General features: G+C 41.7%; 2 protein-coding genes across 2 annotated transcripts; one reads left to right on the top strand and one right to left on the bottom strand.

Annotated features, from left to right (window-relative positions):
• The first annotated feature begins 211 nt into the window (after nucleotides 1–211).
• Nucleotides 212–14,933, top strand: LOC147207921 (aminopeptidase N-like). The gene is made up of 21 exons (XM_086107567.1): nucleotides 212–246; nucleotides 3,523–4,206; nucleotides 4,281–4,423; nucleotides 5,283–5,422; nucleotides 5,843–5,969; nucleotides 7,015–7,169; nucleotides 8,387–8,500; nucleotides 8,658–8,801; nucleotides 9,158–9,223; nucleotides 9,294–9,359; nucleotides 9,430–9,605; nucleotides 9,921–9,997; nucleotides 10,091–10,224; nucleotides 10,467–10,522; nucleotides 10,648–10,795; nucleotides 11,163–11,254; nucleotides 11,647–11,757; nucleotides 11,837–12,004; nucleotides 13,032–13,172; nucleotides 13,455–13,536; nucleotides 13,834–14,933. Exons 2-21 carry the CDS (start codon nucleotides 3,608–3,610, stop codon nucleotides 13,984–13,986), a joined length of 2,892 nt encoding a protein of 963 aa, XP_085963693.1. The 5' UTR covers nucleotides 212–246; nucleotides 3,523–3,607; the 3' UTR covers nucleotides 13,987–14,933.
• Nucleotides 14,934–16,076: 1,143 nt separating this feature from the next.
• On the bottom strand, nucleotides 16,077–17,649 carry LOC147207920 (uncharacterized). The gene is made up of 2 exons (XM_086106484.1): nucleotides 17,086–17,649; nucleotides 16,077–16,190 (listed from the first exon to the last, which is right to left on the bottom strand). Exons 1-2 carry the CDS (start codon nucleotides 17,647–17,649, stop codon nucleotides 16,077–16,079), a joined length of 678 nt encoding a protein of 225 aa, XP_085962610.1.
• Nucleotides 17,650–18,186: the final 537 nt, after the last annotated feature.

The raw sequence follows: 18,186 nt of genomic DNA, 5'->3' as shown, positions 1-18,186 counted from the left end.
TTCTCTTGAAGCTATCCCACCAACCGAGGTTTGTTGTTACAGCCACATTCTTTCAATCGGCCCTTCTTCCCATTTATTTTATTTTTTTTAACCCCCCCCCCCCCCCAAACTAAAATATGGGGAGTCACCCCTCGAGGAAAACCTGCGGTAGCTCTAGTTGACTCCACCCTTGCAGACTGTTTCCCATCAGCCGGCTCTCATTCCAGATCCTGCAGGCAAGCAGTGGACATACTCGTACAGCCGCTGGTATGTACAACCTTCTACTGCAAAATGTGGAAAATTGCTTTTATCACAGATTTTTTTGGGGGGGGGAGGGTGCTATAGGGCCTTCTGCTTTTTTTCAACAGGACTATATGTATTTAAAAAAAAAACTTAAGAAAAAAAAAATACATCTCTTATCGGTTGAATGCTTCACTTCCAAAGTGCTTTGTAGTTTTTACGACATACCGGAATGTTTTGTTTTGTTTTCCCAGGCAGCATCGACCGTCTTTGTCAGATTAATCTACTGAGACAAATTAGGTTCAGTACACTGGACCTGCCTCAAAAGTTGTACTTGTTGAAGTTCAGTCCAAATATTTGCCTCACAACGGGCATTTCGGATGCTACAAGCGATGGTGTCATAGAACTTACTGCAACACAGGGAATGGTCTGGCTGGTCTATAATGCAAGCAATGCAAATAAGAATATTGCATTAGTGGATTTTCTGTGCTAAAAAGTGACGGTATCACTCTGCAAACACCCTGTGGTTTTGGCAGTGTGGTGGGAGTAGTGGTTAACACATCTGTGTTTCAGTTCCAAGGTTTTCAGGTTTGAATCTCTCATCCATACTTGTGTATGTTTCTTCCGGGAACTTGGGTTAAATTCATTGAAGACCTCCCTTCATCCTTGTTTCCTTCTGTCCTTCCTATTCTACCTTTCAGAACATCTTTGATTCCTCATATCATTTTTAAAGTGTATACGGAACTTACTTTTGTTTTACATTCAGCACATCTGCTTTTGGTTCTGACATTTGGGGTTCATATAAGGACTTCCTGTTTCAAGTTGGCATGTTCCCCTGTGCATTTGCGACTTTTCTTGTCATCGTTTATTTTTATTTTTTTAATTCAGACCCTAAAGTGGGTTTCACATGGCATTGTGAAACTTTGTCTCTCATGAGTACACCGAAGAAAAAAAAATCTCCAAAACTCATTCCTGCGTCTATTTTATGTTAGCCATTTCCAGGGGTCCCACCAAAAGACAAACCCCTAAATTATTTTTGAGAATTCAACCCCCGAAGCCAGCTACACTCAGCAACGTGAAACTTTATTGGCACGTCTATCATGAGTCGACTCACAGGAAAAAAAAAGTTTCAAGAACCCATTCCCAGAATGCATCCATCGGAAGTCTGCCATTTTGTGTTGAAGATTTACACTTGTACATTTCACTATACAAAATACATGAGAAGTCCTGTATTTGCCACACAAGCGGATGCAATAACAACAAAACTCAAGTCGCAATTATTTATATAGCCCTTAATCACAAACAGTCGTAAAGGGCTTCACATATCCATAGTTGACAGCTATTCACGGCATCCCTTGACCTGAAACCCCAGTAGGACAAGGAAAAACATCCAAAAGAAACCCATCTGGGGAAAAATGAGAAACCTTGAGAAGGGGCTGCAGATGGGGGAAATCCCCTTGCAGGATGACCAGGCTGAAATGGATGCTGAGTGGGCAACATTTGATACAATATTGTACTATACAATGTTAGAATGATAGACTGTATTTTAACAAGATGAAAACGCTGCAGGGAGATGCCTCCGGAGAGGTGGGTCCCCCCTCTGAACCCGGCCGAGTTGGTCAATGAAGAAATCTTCATAGCGCAAAAAAACCCCAAAACTTATTCCATCCAGTATTCTGATAACCTCCCACGATAGTGGAGGCCTCAGTTCAGGACGGAAGCATGCCTTCCAGATGTTGAGAGTAGCTTTGGGATGTCGTCAATATTTCACCACAGAATGCTCCTAAATTTCCTTGATGTCTTCTGCATGTGCTCGTAAAGAGAGGCGAGCCAAAATCCAAATTAATTAAGCTCATGTACGTATTTTTTTCTTTGGAAGTTGTAGCATCATTTGTGGAGCAAGTATGACGGCAAGAGCTGAACAGTCCTTTTTACTTGGCATACCTGTGTTTTCCTCGCTTGTTTTTTTTGTTTTTTCTAACTAACAACTTTCCAGCATTTCGCCACAGCTTGAAGCTTTCTCCTGCCAGGCCTGCGGTTATAAATGTTGCCAAGTCATCTATGGGAACCTGACTTGTGAATCTGTGTCAACAAAATCCAGTTTTTGTTTTTTTTGATGACTGAAGTCAGTAAATAAGTACACACTAGCGAATTATACAAATATCTTTACACAGATAAAGTGTCTGTGTATTGCAGACATTTTTGTGAGTGTGCATGAATTTGGCCCTTGGGAACTTTGTTTTATATCATCACTGACTGCTTACTGGTGCGGGGCGTGAACATGACATCGAGCTGGATGTTGCCTGGGGAACATCTGCACGTTGGCACACTGCAGGCAAATTAGGAAAAACACAGTCAAGTATGACAAATTCAAATACTATGCAACAGTAGGCTGAATTGCACAATATGCTACTCCAACATGGCCCACATAGCTTTGTTTCTTTTGATAAGTAGGCTTCATTTATACAGTGCCTTTATACCTAATTGTCATGTTGCGTGATGGAAGGGAAATTCTACCTCAGCAAAAGGGATGCAAAATATTTTGTCTTTGGGTGAGGTTGATTTCTATTTTTATTGTCCACAATTTGCACTATTAGGTTTCTTCTTCAACCTATTTGTGTAGAAATAAATGACTGACTGATGCCTAATTTCGTCACATCGTGGCAGAAAGCTAGATTTGTTTGGGGACATGACAACAAAATTAAAATCTTTTGTGTGCAAGCTGGCGGCCAGGTGATCCAGTGGTTAGACCACTGACCTCACAGTGCAGAGGTACCGGGTTCTATTCCATCTCCGGCCTCCCTGTGTGGAGTTTGCATGTTCTCGCCGGGCCTGCGTGGGTTTTCTGCGGGTACTCCGGTTTCCTCCCACATTCCAAAACCATGCATGACAGGCTGATTGAACATGCTAAATTGTCCCATGGTGTGAGTGTGAGCGTGGATGGTTGTTCGTCTGTGTGTGCTCTGCGATTGGCTAGCAACTGGTTCAGGGTGTCCCCCGCCTACTGCCCATAGACGGCTGGGATAGGCTCCAGCACCCCCCGCGACCCTTGTTAGGATAAACGGATCAGGAAAATGGATCGATGGATGTTTGCAAGCTGAACCCTTTTAGGTATTGTGAGGTTATTTTCCGTCGACAGCAAGTTGGCAAAATGGCCACTCGGATCAACTTGATTCATATTCCACTTGTGCATATCCAGATGCATTTTCGTTCATTCACCAAAAAGCAACATTTCCAAGCGTGTTTCTCTTTATACCAGAAATTTGCATCAGAAGCAATTCTGTCATTCCTTCACCCTCACAGGTATCATGAACCAGCCCTGAACTGCGGAGCGACGTGACCAAAGTCAAAAAAAGTCTAAGACTTTCACTGACACTCCTTCCCGGTCATGGGGAAGGTCTACTACATCAGTAAGAACGTGGGACTTGGACTACTCGTGTTAGCTCTGAGCGCTCTGGTGACCATTGTAGCTCTGTCTATCGCCTATGACAAGGAGAGGTCCAAGAATCGAAGCAGACCCGAAGAACAAGCGGCGGTCAACAATGACACCCCCGATCCGACTCCAGTCGCGTCAAAGGATCCGTGGGACCAGTACAGACTTCCTTCCGCCCTGGTCCCCACCACCTACAATGTGACGCTATGGCCTCGCTTGAAGCCCGACGCAAATGGCCATTACATCTTCAGCGGACTCTCAGATGTGGTCTTCACCTGCCTCCAGGCCACAGACCTGGTCCTCATCCATGCCAACAAGCTCAATTTCACCACCTTCAACGGGCACCACGCCTTGCTGAGCGACCTGTCGGGAACCCGGATGCCGACCATCCGCAAGTCTTGGCTGGTGGCAGAGACAGAGTACCTGGCCCTGGAGCTCAGAGGCAGCCTCACAGAGGGGGTGTCCTACATCTTACACACTGAGTTCCAGGGAGAATTGTCGGACACACTGGAAGGATTCTACAGGAGCGAGTACTTAGAGGATGGCGTGAAGAAGTACGTTTTTCTGATGTTTAATTTTTGCGGGATTTCTCCACCAAAATCTGGATTAAATTCCTTTACTTTTCCAGAGTGGTCGCCACCTCTCAGATGCAACCCACGTTTGCCCGGAAAGCCTTCCCATGCTTCGATGAACCCGCCATGAAAGCCGTCTTTAATGTCACCGTCATCCACGACCGGGACAAAGTAGCTCTGTCCAACGCCCGGGAATTAGGTTTGAAAATGGCTTCCCAAATATAGAAAACTCGAGCTGCATACCTCCCTGAATTTCCAGGAACGTTATGTTCTTCGTACGTATAGGCCCCCGGAACTAAAAGGTTCCTGTAGCCCGAGGTTGACGGCACATTTACAGACACCTTTCCATAAAAAGTTCCTGAACGGTTTTTGAAACTGGTAGTTGATCTCCAAATACTGATTGCACTTCCATTAAAGGCCACTTTTAGTTACTGCTTCGAATGGCCAAGTTGCCTAGAATATTGATAGCATTTCAAAATATCCAGAATATTTTTTTTCGCTCTTGCTATTTGTCGGTCGTAAAACTAAGGCCCAAGGTCCCAGAAACATCGACACAAAAACCCCCCACGTTATTTGCAGGAGACAGGAACTGAGCTGTTCTGCGAATAATAGAAACCGTTGAATAACTGAAAGGATCTTATGATTGTGTATAATGCTAATGAGAGACCCATATGTTATTTTCAGGACTACAATTATTAGTACTCAAGAAGGTTGATAAATAGTATTTGAAGCTGATATTCATTTGCTGGAAAAGTAATATTATTGACAAAACATTTTTGGGATAACTCCAAAGACTTCCCAACGTTTAAACTCCTTTTTATCAACCAGTTGTATTAACCAGTAATGTGTCTTATAAAATTGACATCTTTGTTTAAAACTTGGTAGATATGCTCAGACCGACAGACCTTTTCATGACGTTGCTTACTACGGCGTTGCTCTGGAACTAAATTGACACAATGGTTCACGCTATTCTTTAAAAAGTTCCTAATTCCAGTTGTTGAAACGCGCTGTTTGACCTAATAACTGGAAAGTAAGCGGCAGTAAAATTGTCCCTGCAGATGTCAGAGATGTGGTCATGGATGGGGTGGCGGTCCGAGTTACAAAGTTTGAGCCCACAGCGAAGATGTCCACCTATCTGCTGGCCTTTATCGTCAGCGACTTCAGCTATATTGAGTCTACTCAACAAAATGGCATACAGGTAAGCAGCCCTTTGACTGAAGAGAAAAACATCCATATCTTGTGTACTATACAATTCTGTCCGGAAAATATCTACTTTTTCCACATTTTGTTTCAAACAGTTTCATTTTCTTCAGTAAAATATACAGAAAGAGAATTTGTGGGTCCTTCAACAGCATTTGCTGTTTCAAGAGAAAGTAAAAAATAAACGCGCATTTAACCACTGATGTTTTTTTACTAGTTTGAAAAGATCTAAAATGAAACGGTCATACTTTTGTTGTCATCATCGGGTGTTGTGTGTGGAATTGTTTGGGAGGTGGGGGGGGGGGGGGGGGTCCATGGTGATTTGAATCCATTTTAAAATCAGGCTGGAAAATAACAAGTGTAAAAAGTGAATCACCGGATTTCAAATGTACAATACTGTGTCTGTGTTTTATGTCAGGTGCGGGTGTGGGCTCGAAGAAAGGCCATTGAGGCCGGACATGGCGACTACGCTCTTAATATCACTGGAAAAATTCTTCAGTTCTATGAGCACTACTACGACACACCCTACCCGCTCCCCAAGACGGGTAGGTCACCAAAAACAACCAAACAAATATCAGATGTACTACAGAGGTATAACTCGAAACTGTAGCTTCCTTCACATGGAGATCCCGTAAAAGCTGGAGTTGAAATGTAATGCAACACAGCTCTGAATCAGTTCAAGATAATCGTTCAGTTCATAACAATTCATTAATTTTCAATCTAACAAGTAAATGTTTCAAAAGAACAATCCCACCCAGATGTGAAGTAGTTCTCAGAAGGCGTTCAATTCACATGAGCAAGGTTTTCAGCCATGCTTTTGGTTTACTTTCAACCAGAATGCTTTGAAATCTCTCGCGGGATATTCCCTACTTGTGAGCAATCAAGTAAGGAGGACAAACAAGTGCCAGGTGTTAACTTCACGCCTTGGAATACCAGGAATATTTTTCCAGACAGAAGACATCCCGCCTCTTGAAATTCATCCCAAGTGGAAAATTGCCATGTTGATTTCATTTCATTTCAGTGTCTTTTCACACAAAAAAGTCACGTTGGGGGGGGGGGGGGGAGATAGCTTTGGACAAGTGTTGTGAAATGAGCTTGTGATTTTTGGTACAATTCGGTATGGTTTGGAACAGTTAACCGAGCGCAGGCGAAAAAATGTCGGATCTTCGTCTAGGGCTCTGATGCAGCCATTTTGTGTCAACTGACGTTGTGTTAGCCATAAAAATTACTTTGCCACCATCTTGTGTTAACTTGGTGGCAAGGAAGTGAGTTGAGGAGCTTAATTTCAAGAAAAGTAGTGCTTTAATGCCATTTTGTGTCAATTATAACCCCTTTTTGGGTTGATGTCAATAACTGACTGATTTTTTATTTATTTTTTTACAATTTGAGACAGGGGTTCCTGGTCATTGGTAAATATTGAAAGTTCGCTTTATTCATTTAGTGTTTGTCCAGTGAATGTCTACGTTTGTCAATCAAAACACCATACAATTAGGAAGCAGAAACAGGGATTTGGACAACGCCAGATCCTACAATTTTTGGACTATCCAAGGACATTTTTCATACCTGTCTGAATGTCTTGGTCCTTTCCAGATCAGGTGGCTTTGCCTGACTTCCAAGCCGGTGCCATGGAGAACTGGGGCCTGGTCACCTACAGGGAGACGGCTCTACTCCACGACCCGAACAAATCCTCAGCGGGAAACAAACAACGAGTGGCCAGTGTCATCGCACACGAGTTGGCGCATATGGTCAGCCATCTTGGGGGCCGGACAGCCGTCCTCTATCGCAGCGGTCCCAAACCCTTTTTGCCCCACGGACCGGTTTAATATCAGACAATATTTTCAGGGACCGGCCATACAACAACATAGCCTGCAAGAAAACTGTTATATTTTCTAAACATAATAATAAACTCGAATCATGAAACGACCAACGTCCAATCGGACCGCAACGCCCTCTGGTCCCTATGGTAACATTTGAACTTGCCTTCAAAATAAGATACAGTACACCGCAAATACAAAGTCAATGAAAAACACGACTCACCATAGCCGCATATTATCCAGAGTGGGCTTGGTGCGTGGCAATCTCCTGTTGAGATGAATCCGTATTTTAACCTGGACTCCCGATACTGTGAACTAAATGTAGCCTTCTCTTTCTTGCAAGTCGTAGGCTCCTCTTCTGTCTCCTGGCTGGACCTTTTACCCTTCCCAAAGACGTTTGTTTTTTACTCATTTTTTACTTCATTTTAGCGGTAACCATTCACGTGAGCGAGAAGCGCGCCTTCACCTGCGTCAGTGTGACATACTGGAGACGGATGTAACAGAGAATCCGGTAATTTTTCTAAATTAAAAATCTTCAGATTCCGAAATAAATAAAACGGAAGTAATGTAAGTTATTTATTCTTTCTGTGCGGCCCTTTACCGCAAATGAATTTGCCGTGATCGATTATCATACCATTTGGAGGGGGGGTATCTCGACATGGGAAATGGTGTGCCGATAAAACAAAAATTAACAGTGGCTCCCGAGCTTACCTTTAGGCTAATTAAAAGCTTCTTTTTCATTGTGATGTATCCTCACATAAACCTGACATCTACGAAGGCACGTTATTGATAAAATAAAATCCCAAGAACCAAAATCGGATTTTTCTTGATATATTTTTCATGATCGATGAACAAAATGTTCAAGGACGTTGCCTGTTTGAATAGCGAAAACCAGTGAGCCATTGAAGGCTCCTTAAAAAGATGGCTGCCAGAAGATGCCGCAAAGCACTACTTTGGTCAAAAGCAAGCTCCTCAACTCACTTCTGCATGATTCTGTGGCGCTAAGATGCCACACGAGGGCAACAAGACTGTTATTGCTTTGGCCTGAACACAAGAAAAGTGAATCGTTTTTTTTCCAGTGAATAACAGAGGATCGCTACCTTACAGTATTGGTCTAGAAATGAGAGCTTTGCTTGTGTTTGCTTTAGTGGTTCGGCAACCTGGTGACCATGCGCTGGTGGAATGATCTGTGGCTCAATGAGGGCTTCGCGTCCTATGTGGAGTACCTGGGAGCGGACTATGCCGAGCCGCAATGGAACATTGTAAGGGAAACAACACTTTTTACAGTGGACAAATCAATAAGATGGCTGAATGATTTGTAAAAATAACACAACAATTGCGACCTATGGGGCTTTAGGCCGAGGCTAGCGTTGTGCCTAAAAAAGTGGAAACTTTGAACTAAATATCATTCCATCACAGAAAGACCAGATCGTTCTGGACAACGTCCAGCAGGTGTTCAATCTGGACGCCCTGGCTTCCTCTCACCCGCTTTCCCGCCGCGAAGTTGAGGTCAACACACCTGCTCAGATCAGCGGGATATTCAACACCATCTCCTACAGCAAGGTACAATGACGGTGAGATCTGCGGTTAATGCTAAATGCTTTTTTTGTACGAGTTTTTCGAATGACGTGAAGTCATCTTTAGCCGTAAAGCAATTCATAAACAACAACTGCTGCATTGAAGCGCTGTGCACATAAAAATCCCCCATAAAGATCGAAAACAATTTAAACATAAAACACTCCAACAGGTGGGGAGTGTCATGCTAAGTGGAAAGCCCCTCCCCTAAAACCTTTTAAGACAAGAGTATAAAACTGATAATGAGGTGGCTTCTCTAATATGCAACCCACCCGCTCCCACAATAAATAGCGATTCACTGCATGTCCAGGACATTGTTTCCCAGTATCTGGTGTTACTTTCAGGGGGCGGCGGTCCTCAGGATGCTGTCCAAATTTCTGGGTGAAAGGGTGTTTGCCAAGGGACTCAGTGTGAGTATCACTAATAAAATGGCAACTGCGTCCCAATGGAATTGATTTGATGTTGCATTCTCTCACTTAGTCTTACCTCAACGCGTTCAGCTTCGACTGCACCGTGTACACAGACTTGTGGGACCACCTCCAAAAGGTTGGTAGGACCATTTTGGGTGTTTCATTTTACTTTAGCTTTTATCTTACTGCTCCTTCGTTTTTCCCAGGCAGCGCAGGACACTCCGGGCTTAGGTATCCCACGCACGATCCACGACATCATGAATCGCTGGACTCTACAGATGGGCTTTCCGGTGGTAACCATCAACACCAAGACCGGACTCGTCACCCAGCAGCACTTCCTGGTGGAACCAGAGTCGGTGGTGGACAGGCCCTCGCAGTTCAAGTTAGGTTACATCGTGACTATAAGATTTACATTATGACCACAAAGCAATTTTTACCATGAAAAGCTCAGGAGAAAAGATACAAAATCAGCATTTGAATGCAGTAGAAGACAGAGCGTGAAGTTTTGCTATGTTTGGAAAACGATAGACCCAACTTTATGAAGAGAGCACTTTGAAAAACAAACAAAGGCGCATACGAAAGGAAATACCATTCCTGGTTCAGCGGCATTAAGTGGAAAGCATACAGACGACATTGGCTGTCTCAGGACATTGTATGATGTGTTGCCATTGTTGAAAAATTGTCGTCCCCTCCCCAGTTATACGTGGTTTGTGCCCATTAAATGGATGAAGACTGGCGTTGAACAGCGACAGTACTGGCTTCTCCATAAGACAGGTACTGAAGGGTTCTAGTGCCCACCACCTCGATTTTTGCAACTTTTTTCTTTTTTTTTTTTAAACCGCCCCACTTTGATCCCACTTTCACCAGACAGCCATCCTCAAATGAGAGTCTCAGGAGTCAACTGGGTACTGGCCAACACCAATGTGTCAGGATACTACAGGGTCAACTACGACACGGACAACTGGAATCGCCTAATCTCAGTGCTGGAAGCAAACCACCTGGTGAGTGCACATTTACTGCGGTGCTGTAGTCCACCGTTTCCATTTTGTTGCATCAGCCCTTAGTCCCAGATTGAATAAAATCGCCTTGTCATTGGAACACATGAGGGTACGTGACTCGAAATGACTGAAATAAAGACATGCTAACTTTAGACGTGGATGCTGCAGTTTGGATTGTGCGGCTGAAGTGTTAAACGCTGCTCATTTTTTTGCAGTTTATCCTAACCGTGTCTCATTTCCTGCAGACCATTCCCATAATAAACCGAGCGCAGATCATTGACGACGCCTTCAGCCTGACACGGTAACAACAGCGACATCTACTCATTCGTTATAATTATTCTTAGACATACTGTTTAATCTGATATAAAAATAATAATATTTGTACATTGTTTGTAAGGATCGTGAATAAGTTGCACCTCATTTTAGAGCCAAAATGGTGGACGTCACACTGGCCTTTAGGACCACCAAGTACTTGTCCAAGGAGACGCAATACATCCCGTGGAAGGCAGCATTGGGAAACCTCTACTTTTACTACCTCATGTTCGAACGCACCGAAGTCTACGGACCCTTACAGGTTAAAAAGGATTTTCGTAATTGTGAAGCAATCTTATTTCTTTCTTTCTTTTTTTTTTTTTTTTGCACGTTAATCCCAGGGGACCTGAATCATGGGTTTTAGAGTAAAAATATGATTATATAACAATTGGAAAAAAAACGGGCATCTTTTAATGAACAGTTTTTGTCTTGTAAATTCCCATTGTGTCAAGCTGTAGAATTGTAATGACAACAAATACACATGCCAATGTTAGCTGACCCTGTTCGTGTTTGGAGGCTATTGTATTATACTCCGTAATCTCCACTTTGCTGCAAGAGCCCTCAAATTTCTTAACCTTGCTTTACAACATAAAGGTCTGAATGAAGATTAATTGTTGTCTTTAACGCAGGCGTACACCAGGAAGCTCATCCAACCTCTTTTTGAGTACTTCACGAAGATGACGCACAATTGGACGACGGTACCTGAGGCAATCACCGACCAGTAAGTAAAAATGATTTGTTTCTTGGGGTGTGAAGCTCTTTTTGACATTCTTACCTGGTGTTTTGCGTCACCTCTGTTAGAATCAGTCTTGCACCGTTGCTGTGGCACTCACTGAATTGAAATGCATTTTATTGACATTTATTTCATCCAATCCAAAAACTCTTTCTCGCATTCGCTTTTCCAATTTAAACTAGTATGATGCAAGTTGATTGAAATAATTCCAATTCAATTGGAATTAAATTATTATTTCAAATATTCTCAATTTTTTATTCATGAGTATTTTATTTCATTAAAATTGATGTAGTCGAAACACTTTTTGGTATTGATTTGATTGTATGTTAACATGAGCCTGTCCATCTGCCAGTCAACCTCAATTCAAACTGTACCGTCAGGTACAATCAGATGAACGCCATTGGAATGTCTTGCGCAGTGGGTATGCCGGCCTGCAGGGACCTCATCAAAAGTTGGTTCAAAAGCTGGATGGAGCATCCGGAAGACAACCCGTAAGGATTAATAATACACTCGACAATGATGTCCAGACACACGTCACCCTTTTCAAATTCCACACTGTATGCGGAGCAGGATCCATCCCAACTTGAGAAACGCAGTGTACTGTAGTGCCGTGGAACTGGGCAGCGCAGACGAATGGGACTTTGTCTGGACGATGTACAAGAATGCCACGCTGGCCTCCGAGGCCTCCAGGCTCAGGTCGGCCTTGGCCTGCTCTAAAGTTCCCTGGCTGCTAAACAGGTGCTTTTCATGAAGATTGCTTTGTAAAACATCATCTCCATTCCAAAAACATGCTTGGCAGCAGACTGTAAATTGTCCTTCGGTGTGAATGGTCATTTGTCTCTTTGTGCCCTGTGATTGGCTGGCGACCAGTTCAGGTAACCCTCCTCTCGCCCCAAAGTCTGCTGGGTTAATCTCCAGCACACAAATGGCCCCAATGAGGAGAAGTGATGTAGACAATAGACGGATACATGAAATTAAGCAAAATGGATTTAATTGAAATAATTGTGTTTAATACAGTTTAATTTAAACACGTTTTTTTCTTATTACATATTTTAACATAACTATGGTTCATTTAAATACCGGTAAAACATTTGTTTGCATTTTTTATTTATTATAATTTACGATTTACATAATTTAATCCACACATCATCCTTGTCCACCTGCCTGGCACATTTTTGTCAATGCAAATCTATTTAATTTACATGTATTTCATTTATTTGGAATATCTATTTAATTTACATTAATTTCATTTTTGGGAATAAATGGCATTCATTTGGTGTATGGCACTTAGTTTTCTTTGTTTTGATTATATTTTAGGACTATTTACCATTCTACATTTTAGAACTTTGAATTTTGAACATGTTCAAAACTCCCTTGCAACAGGAAATGTACAAGCGAACGTCAAGTGACCATTTGGCAAACGTTTGTGACGTGGAACGAACCCTGATGAGAATGTAACATTTCGTCACCTTCGCAAACAAATGTTCACCGCTCAGTTGGATAAGGGCTGAACTTAATTTCATTTCACTCAAGCACACTTTTAGTGTTTTCACAGTTCTTCCATATTACTCGTCCACTAAGACGAGTGTCATGGTTGTGCCATAATACTGCCTATCTTCTCCACTTTATGATGACCGTCATCACTGTCTTCCATGATATGCATACTGTATGAAATGTTTTCTTTTGTACCCTTAAATAGACAGATGGGTAGATAAAGAGACGGATGGATGCCAATTGTACTTTCAATACTATTGTGTGTTGTCAGGTATTTGGATTACACTCTGGACCCGACTAAGATCCGCAAGCAGGACGCCTTGTCCACCATCACGAGTGTGGCCCACAATGTGGTGGGCATGCCGCTGGCCTGGAACTTTGTCAGAGCACAATGGAAACAGCTTTACCAAGAGTCAGTGGATTCCTTGATTAATGAAAGCTTCACTTTATTTTTCCCCCAATTTTTTTTTTTTTACTTTTTTCAGTGTGCATGACAATTAGAATTTTTTTGAAAATTGTTTTACATGATTAAGTGGCTTCTTTTCACTTTGCAAAAAAAAAACCTATTTGTTATTTCATTAAAAAAAACATTTGGGGTGTATAAATAGGTCAGATGATTTTTTTTGGGTGAGGGGAGGGTTTATAAACTTGACAGCATTGAAGTTCTTTTTACATGTTGCCTTTGTGTTTTTAGATATGGAAAAGGATCGTTTGCCTTCCCCGGGCTCATCAATGGAATCACCACACGCTTCTCCACAGAGTTTGAGCTGCAAGAGGTACACTGAAAAACAGAGGTGGCAAAAGTACTTGCTCCCTCGATTTAAATAGAAGTTACGGATACTTGTGCAACCCCCCCCCCCCCCCATAAAAAAAACTAAAAACAAAAAAAATGGTAAAATTAGAAGGACTCGCTACACCCCTGCAAAAAGGTTGAACATTTCCTAGACATGCCACAAGTGGGCAGCGAAGCAATACTTTAGTCTAAATGAAGCTCCTCAACTTACTTCAGCAGTTCATTGGCTAATTTACCCTATTTTTCTTGTTCTTGTTCTTGTTCTTCTTCCTCTTCACAGTTGCAGAGATTCAAAGAGGATAACCAGGAGGTGGGCTTCGGCTCAGCCACCCAGGCACTGGAGCAGGCCATGGAGAGGACGTCTGCCCAGATCAAATGGGTAACGGAGAACAAAGGCCGAGTTCTGCACTGGCTCTCTCGGGAGTCTGTGTGAAAGGGGGATGCCAGGAATAACTCTTCTGTTTTTACGCTGTAATCATCAGGATGCCTAATCTCTGCACCATGTTGTTGGAGTACAGTTGCACACTTGTACTTAAAATGGCCACTTTCTAGGAAGTTACAATAACTAATGCTGCAAAAATGATATTCATAATGATGCCTTTGGTGCAAAAATGTACCAAAAAGCCTCTTAATGCACATTCCAAAAATGTGTTTCCTCCTCCTTGGCCATGTATTTGGAAAGTATTAAAGCAGGAATATTACCAAGTAACCTCAATAATGTTGCATTTAAAATATATATATTTTATTGAAATAACTACAAACAATGGCAATATAATGATACCGCAGTATATATAATATAGAACAGGTTGTGGTCAAAGGCAGTATAACTCAAAACAGCTCAAGTGTAGATTTTTTTTGTTTGTTTTTAACAATTTTTAACATTTAACATTTTTAACGTTTCATGAATAAAGTGCCTGAAAAAGTAAACAAAATATTCAAAGACTCCAAGCGAGTAAGACCATCATTTTTGAAGTCTAAAATTTCCCAGTTTTCATGAACGCACCATTGTTTTTCATGGACTCGATTAGTGTATACTTCACGGCAGTCAGCTTTTTTGATGGCATCTCAGTTTGTGGGAGCAAACGTGTACATACCTGTATGTATGTGTGTGTAACTATAAATGACTGCAAACTAAAAACACCGTAAAGTCTTCCAGTGTTAAACTCACTGTAACCAAAGTTATGTGGAAGCTGATAAGCGGTGAATGATTACACGTGAAGGGTTTATCTAAGGTCATCTAGCTGCTAGCTACCAAAGTGTGTTTATTAAGAGTTTGGATGTTGTGATTTTTTTGTTCGGGAACAACATGTAATGAGATGATGTTTGACAAAGATAAACTGTCAATGTCTGGATGTTGTACATCAGATTTTACATTTAAAATTGTTTGTTTATTTGGTCAAACCAAACCACCAAAACATTTACAAACCAAACAAAGACCAAAAGGTGTGTAGACTGAAGCCGAAGCTTATAGTGTCTACCCTTTTCACAAAATATCAAACTATCACCATATATATGTATGTTGATCAGTAGCTAGCAGAGGTGTTGTCCTCAGCTGTCGCTTCCCCGCCAACCCCCCTCAGCAGGGGTCTTTCCTTAAGGACTTTAGCGCCGCCATGTTCCCTGTTTAGCACCTCCGTGTGCTCTGTTTGTCTTAGGAAGTCTGCAGCGAGGCGACATCTAATTAAAGGCCTCCACAACCGCACGGAACAGCAAGAAACTTGGCTAAATTTGATGAAATAAAACATTGAATTACAAACATAAAATTTAAAACAATTATTTTCAAAATATTATTTTCTTCAAAAAAGATTTGTAAAAATGCAAGATTTAAAAGTAAGACAGAAAATACAAAGGTTTTGTTCGAAATTCATTGTGCAAATTAAAAAAAAAAGTTTTATTACTAAAATAAAATAGAACAGCTTATAGTTCATAATATTTGATAAATGAAAAAAATAGATATTTAAAATAGATGTCAGGTTTCTACTAAATGCAACACTTTTTAGAACAAACATATCTTCAATTTTAGCAGGAACCTCCTCATAAAATTAAACAGTATTAATCAGGAAAATCTCTGGCATTCAACTAAACACATGAAATACATTTGTGCGAAGTCCTACCAAATTGGACTGCTAAAATGAAATTAAAACATTTTAAGTTTGGCATATTATTTACATAATACTTTCCAATTATGTAAAAAAAATACACGTTTGAAAGCAAGCCCTAAAATATTTCAATTTTGTAACTAGCCCGCCATTATTTTTTCGGATAAAATTCAACTAAATTCGAACAAGAACTAACTCATTAAAAAGAAGAAAAACATGACGAACGCATTTAGGTTTCAGGCTTATTACACTCATCATATTTAACAAAAAGAATGATAAAGAAACAAACACTACATCAGACACTTCTGCAATGATAAATTAGGTTTATTCCCAATGTAAAAAACTCAATAAATATGCATAAATATGTACAAAAACATTTAGTTATACAAAAAAAAAACCATCAACTACAACAAAAAAGTAAAGTTCATTGTTGCAATGAAAGTAGTTCCTTTGTTTCCCAGCACTGTCCTGGGAAGTCGTGAAGCTGTTGCTGTGGCAACCAATACTGCTGAGCGTGGACGGACACCTTGCTTGGAAACTGACAAGATGAAAAAACAAGTTCGTTAAATTAATGAAAAAAGAAACTAATGTTGAACTTGAGCGATTGTCATTTTCATATTCATTTAAACAGTGAAGAAAATTGACTGTTTAAATGGAAGCCCAAGAAGGAAGCAGTTGCTTTCTAATTTAGACATTGTATTTGTTCATAAATCTACTGAATTCCTAATGGGGAAAAAAAAAGGGTTTGAGATTCAGCCGTATTATCTTTAAGGTATTTAACAATCAAAAAAAAAAAAGAAGTGCAATGCTTGAAAGTAAGCCCATATTCCCCGGCTATTATTCGGAGTTAGAGTTAACATTACACAGTGACATGTTTTTGAAAGTATGCTCAGAAGTATGTCAATTTTCTAACAAATGCCGCACCTTTTTGATGAAAACCTTTGTCAAAACGTACTACAAAACTAAACCAAAACCAGGTTTGAGCAGATTTTTTTACATATTATGTCAATGAATAAAATTTGAAAATTTGAATTCAAGCCCAAATAATTTCTTGATTTTTTTTTTAACGCATCAACTCATGGAGAAAATTCGACAAAATATCTTGAACAGAGTGTACTACGCCTTTCGTCCTAAGCCAACTCCCCCGTCACCCAACTCAGGATAACGACTTGACAAATTTGATGTATGGATTTACTTTGCAAGTTCAAGTGCACTTCAAAATAAAAGCTGGTAAGAGTTTGGGCATTTTCTTTTTTCATAAAACTTATCAAGAAAAATGACAAAATTGAACATAAGGCTAATAAAATGTCAGTTTTCTAAAGAATGGAAAATTCTTCCTGATTTCAGGTGAGAGTATACAATGGAAAACTGGTGAGACGTTATGAAACCACACAGAGATGTTTTTGACTTTTACATTGAGAAAGCGTACGTACTTGACAGTCATAGTGTGGGGTGAACATCTGGTCGATGGGAGCCTGGTTGCAAGATGCTTCCTGGTGGCCCAGGAACTGTCGGAGGGTCTGCGGCGGCTCTGCCTGGCCTGAGGGTCTCCTCCTCTGCTCCAGGTCTTCCTCGCTGAGGCCCAGCTGGGCAGAGAGGAAGGCGATGTAGCGCACGGCTAAGCGGAGTGTCTCGATCTTGGTGAGGCTCTGTCCCTGGGGTGCCGCCGAGGCTGGCAGGTAAGACCTCAGATGGTGCAGAGCCTTGGTCAGGTCCCTCATCCTCAGCTTCTCCCGCTCGCTGGCCGTCTGGCGCTTCTTGCCCGGGTACCTGGATCGGGACTTCTTGACGGGAGCTGGAGTGGGACAGCTTACGAAGAAGCAATCCCAGGCGTCGGCCAGGTTGGGCGAGAAGGAGTCCTCGGAGGAGGTTGGGGACAGACCTGCGCTGAAGTAGCCGGGGTCAGAGGCCAGATCGTAGAGCGGGTAGGATTTCTCCAGGAAAGACTCCTGGGATGAGTTGCCCTGGTTCTGGCAGAGCTGGAATGAAGCCTCCATGTCTGACGTTTTCAAGTGAAGCAATGAGCTCTGCCGCAGAAGGCAAAAATCGAGCAGATGTGAGGACAGACAGAAAGGGCGCTCCATATATGGGGTGGAAGGTGCGAGGTTGCACCTTTTTTTGAGCCCCACGAGACTCTCTGAGAGAGGGCCTCGCACCTCGGCCGGGGGGTCCCATGGGAAAGATTCCAGCTCCTGGGTTGAGGTGCGAGCAGGCAGCATCATAAAATAAGATTCATTCACACCTCGAGAGCCCAAGGCGCATGGGAAGGCCACACCAGACTTGTGTCCAGGATGGGGACTCAGGTTGCAACCAACTTGGTAGTTGGCCTGCGATTTGGGAGATGTGATTCAGACCATTTTCTGAGTACGCTTTTTAAGTAAGCCCAAAATGTCAGATTTCTACTTTTTTTTTTTTTTTTTTTTTTTGGTAGCACTAACCTACTACGAAGAAATGTTTTGAGCAGAAGACCAACATAAGTTTAATTTTTGATTAAGTGCTTTTTTTAGCTACATTTTAAGACTTAAAAAAGTTTT

Source organism: Hippocampus guttulatus, chromosome 3 (assembly GCF_054856545.1).
Source record: "Hippocampus guttulatus isolate MCC_2025c chromosome 3, RoL_Hgut_1.0, whole genome shotgun sequence".
Lineage (NCBI taxonomy): Eukaryota > Metazoa > Chordata > Actinopteri > Syngnathiformes > Syngnathidae > Hippocampus > Hippocampus guttulatus.
The sequence above is the reverse complement of the archived record's forward strand: the minus strand, read 5'-3'. Positions and strand labels throughout refer to the sequence as shown.

Excerpts from the sequence above, each read along its gene's own strand:
- LOC147207920 (XM_086106484.1), bottom strand. The coding sequence starts at position 17,649 with ATGGAGGCTTCATTCCAGCTCTGCCAGAACCAGGGCAACTCATCCCAG. Across the intron at positions 16,191-17,085 it reads CCCCACACTATGACTGTCAA|TTTCCAAGCAAGGTGTCCGT; the intron begins GTACGTACGCTT and ends TCATCTTGTCAG.
- LOC147207921 (XM_086107567.1), top strand. The coding sequence starts at position 3,608 with ATGGGGAAGGTCTACTACATCAGTAAGAACGTGGGACTTGGACTACTC. Across the intron at positions 5,423-5,842 it reads CTCAACAAAATGGCATACAG|GTGCGGGTGTGGGCTCGAAG; the intron begins GTAAGCAGCCCT and ends GTTTTATGTCAG. Across the intron at positions 12,005-13,031 it reads GTTCCCTGGCTGCTAAACAG|GTATTTGGATTACACTCTGG; the intron begins GTGCTTTTCATG and ends GTGTGTTGTCAG.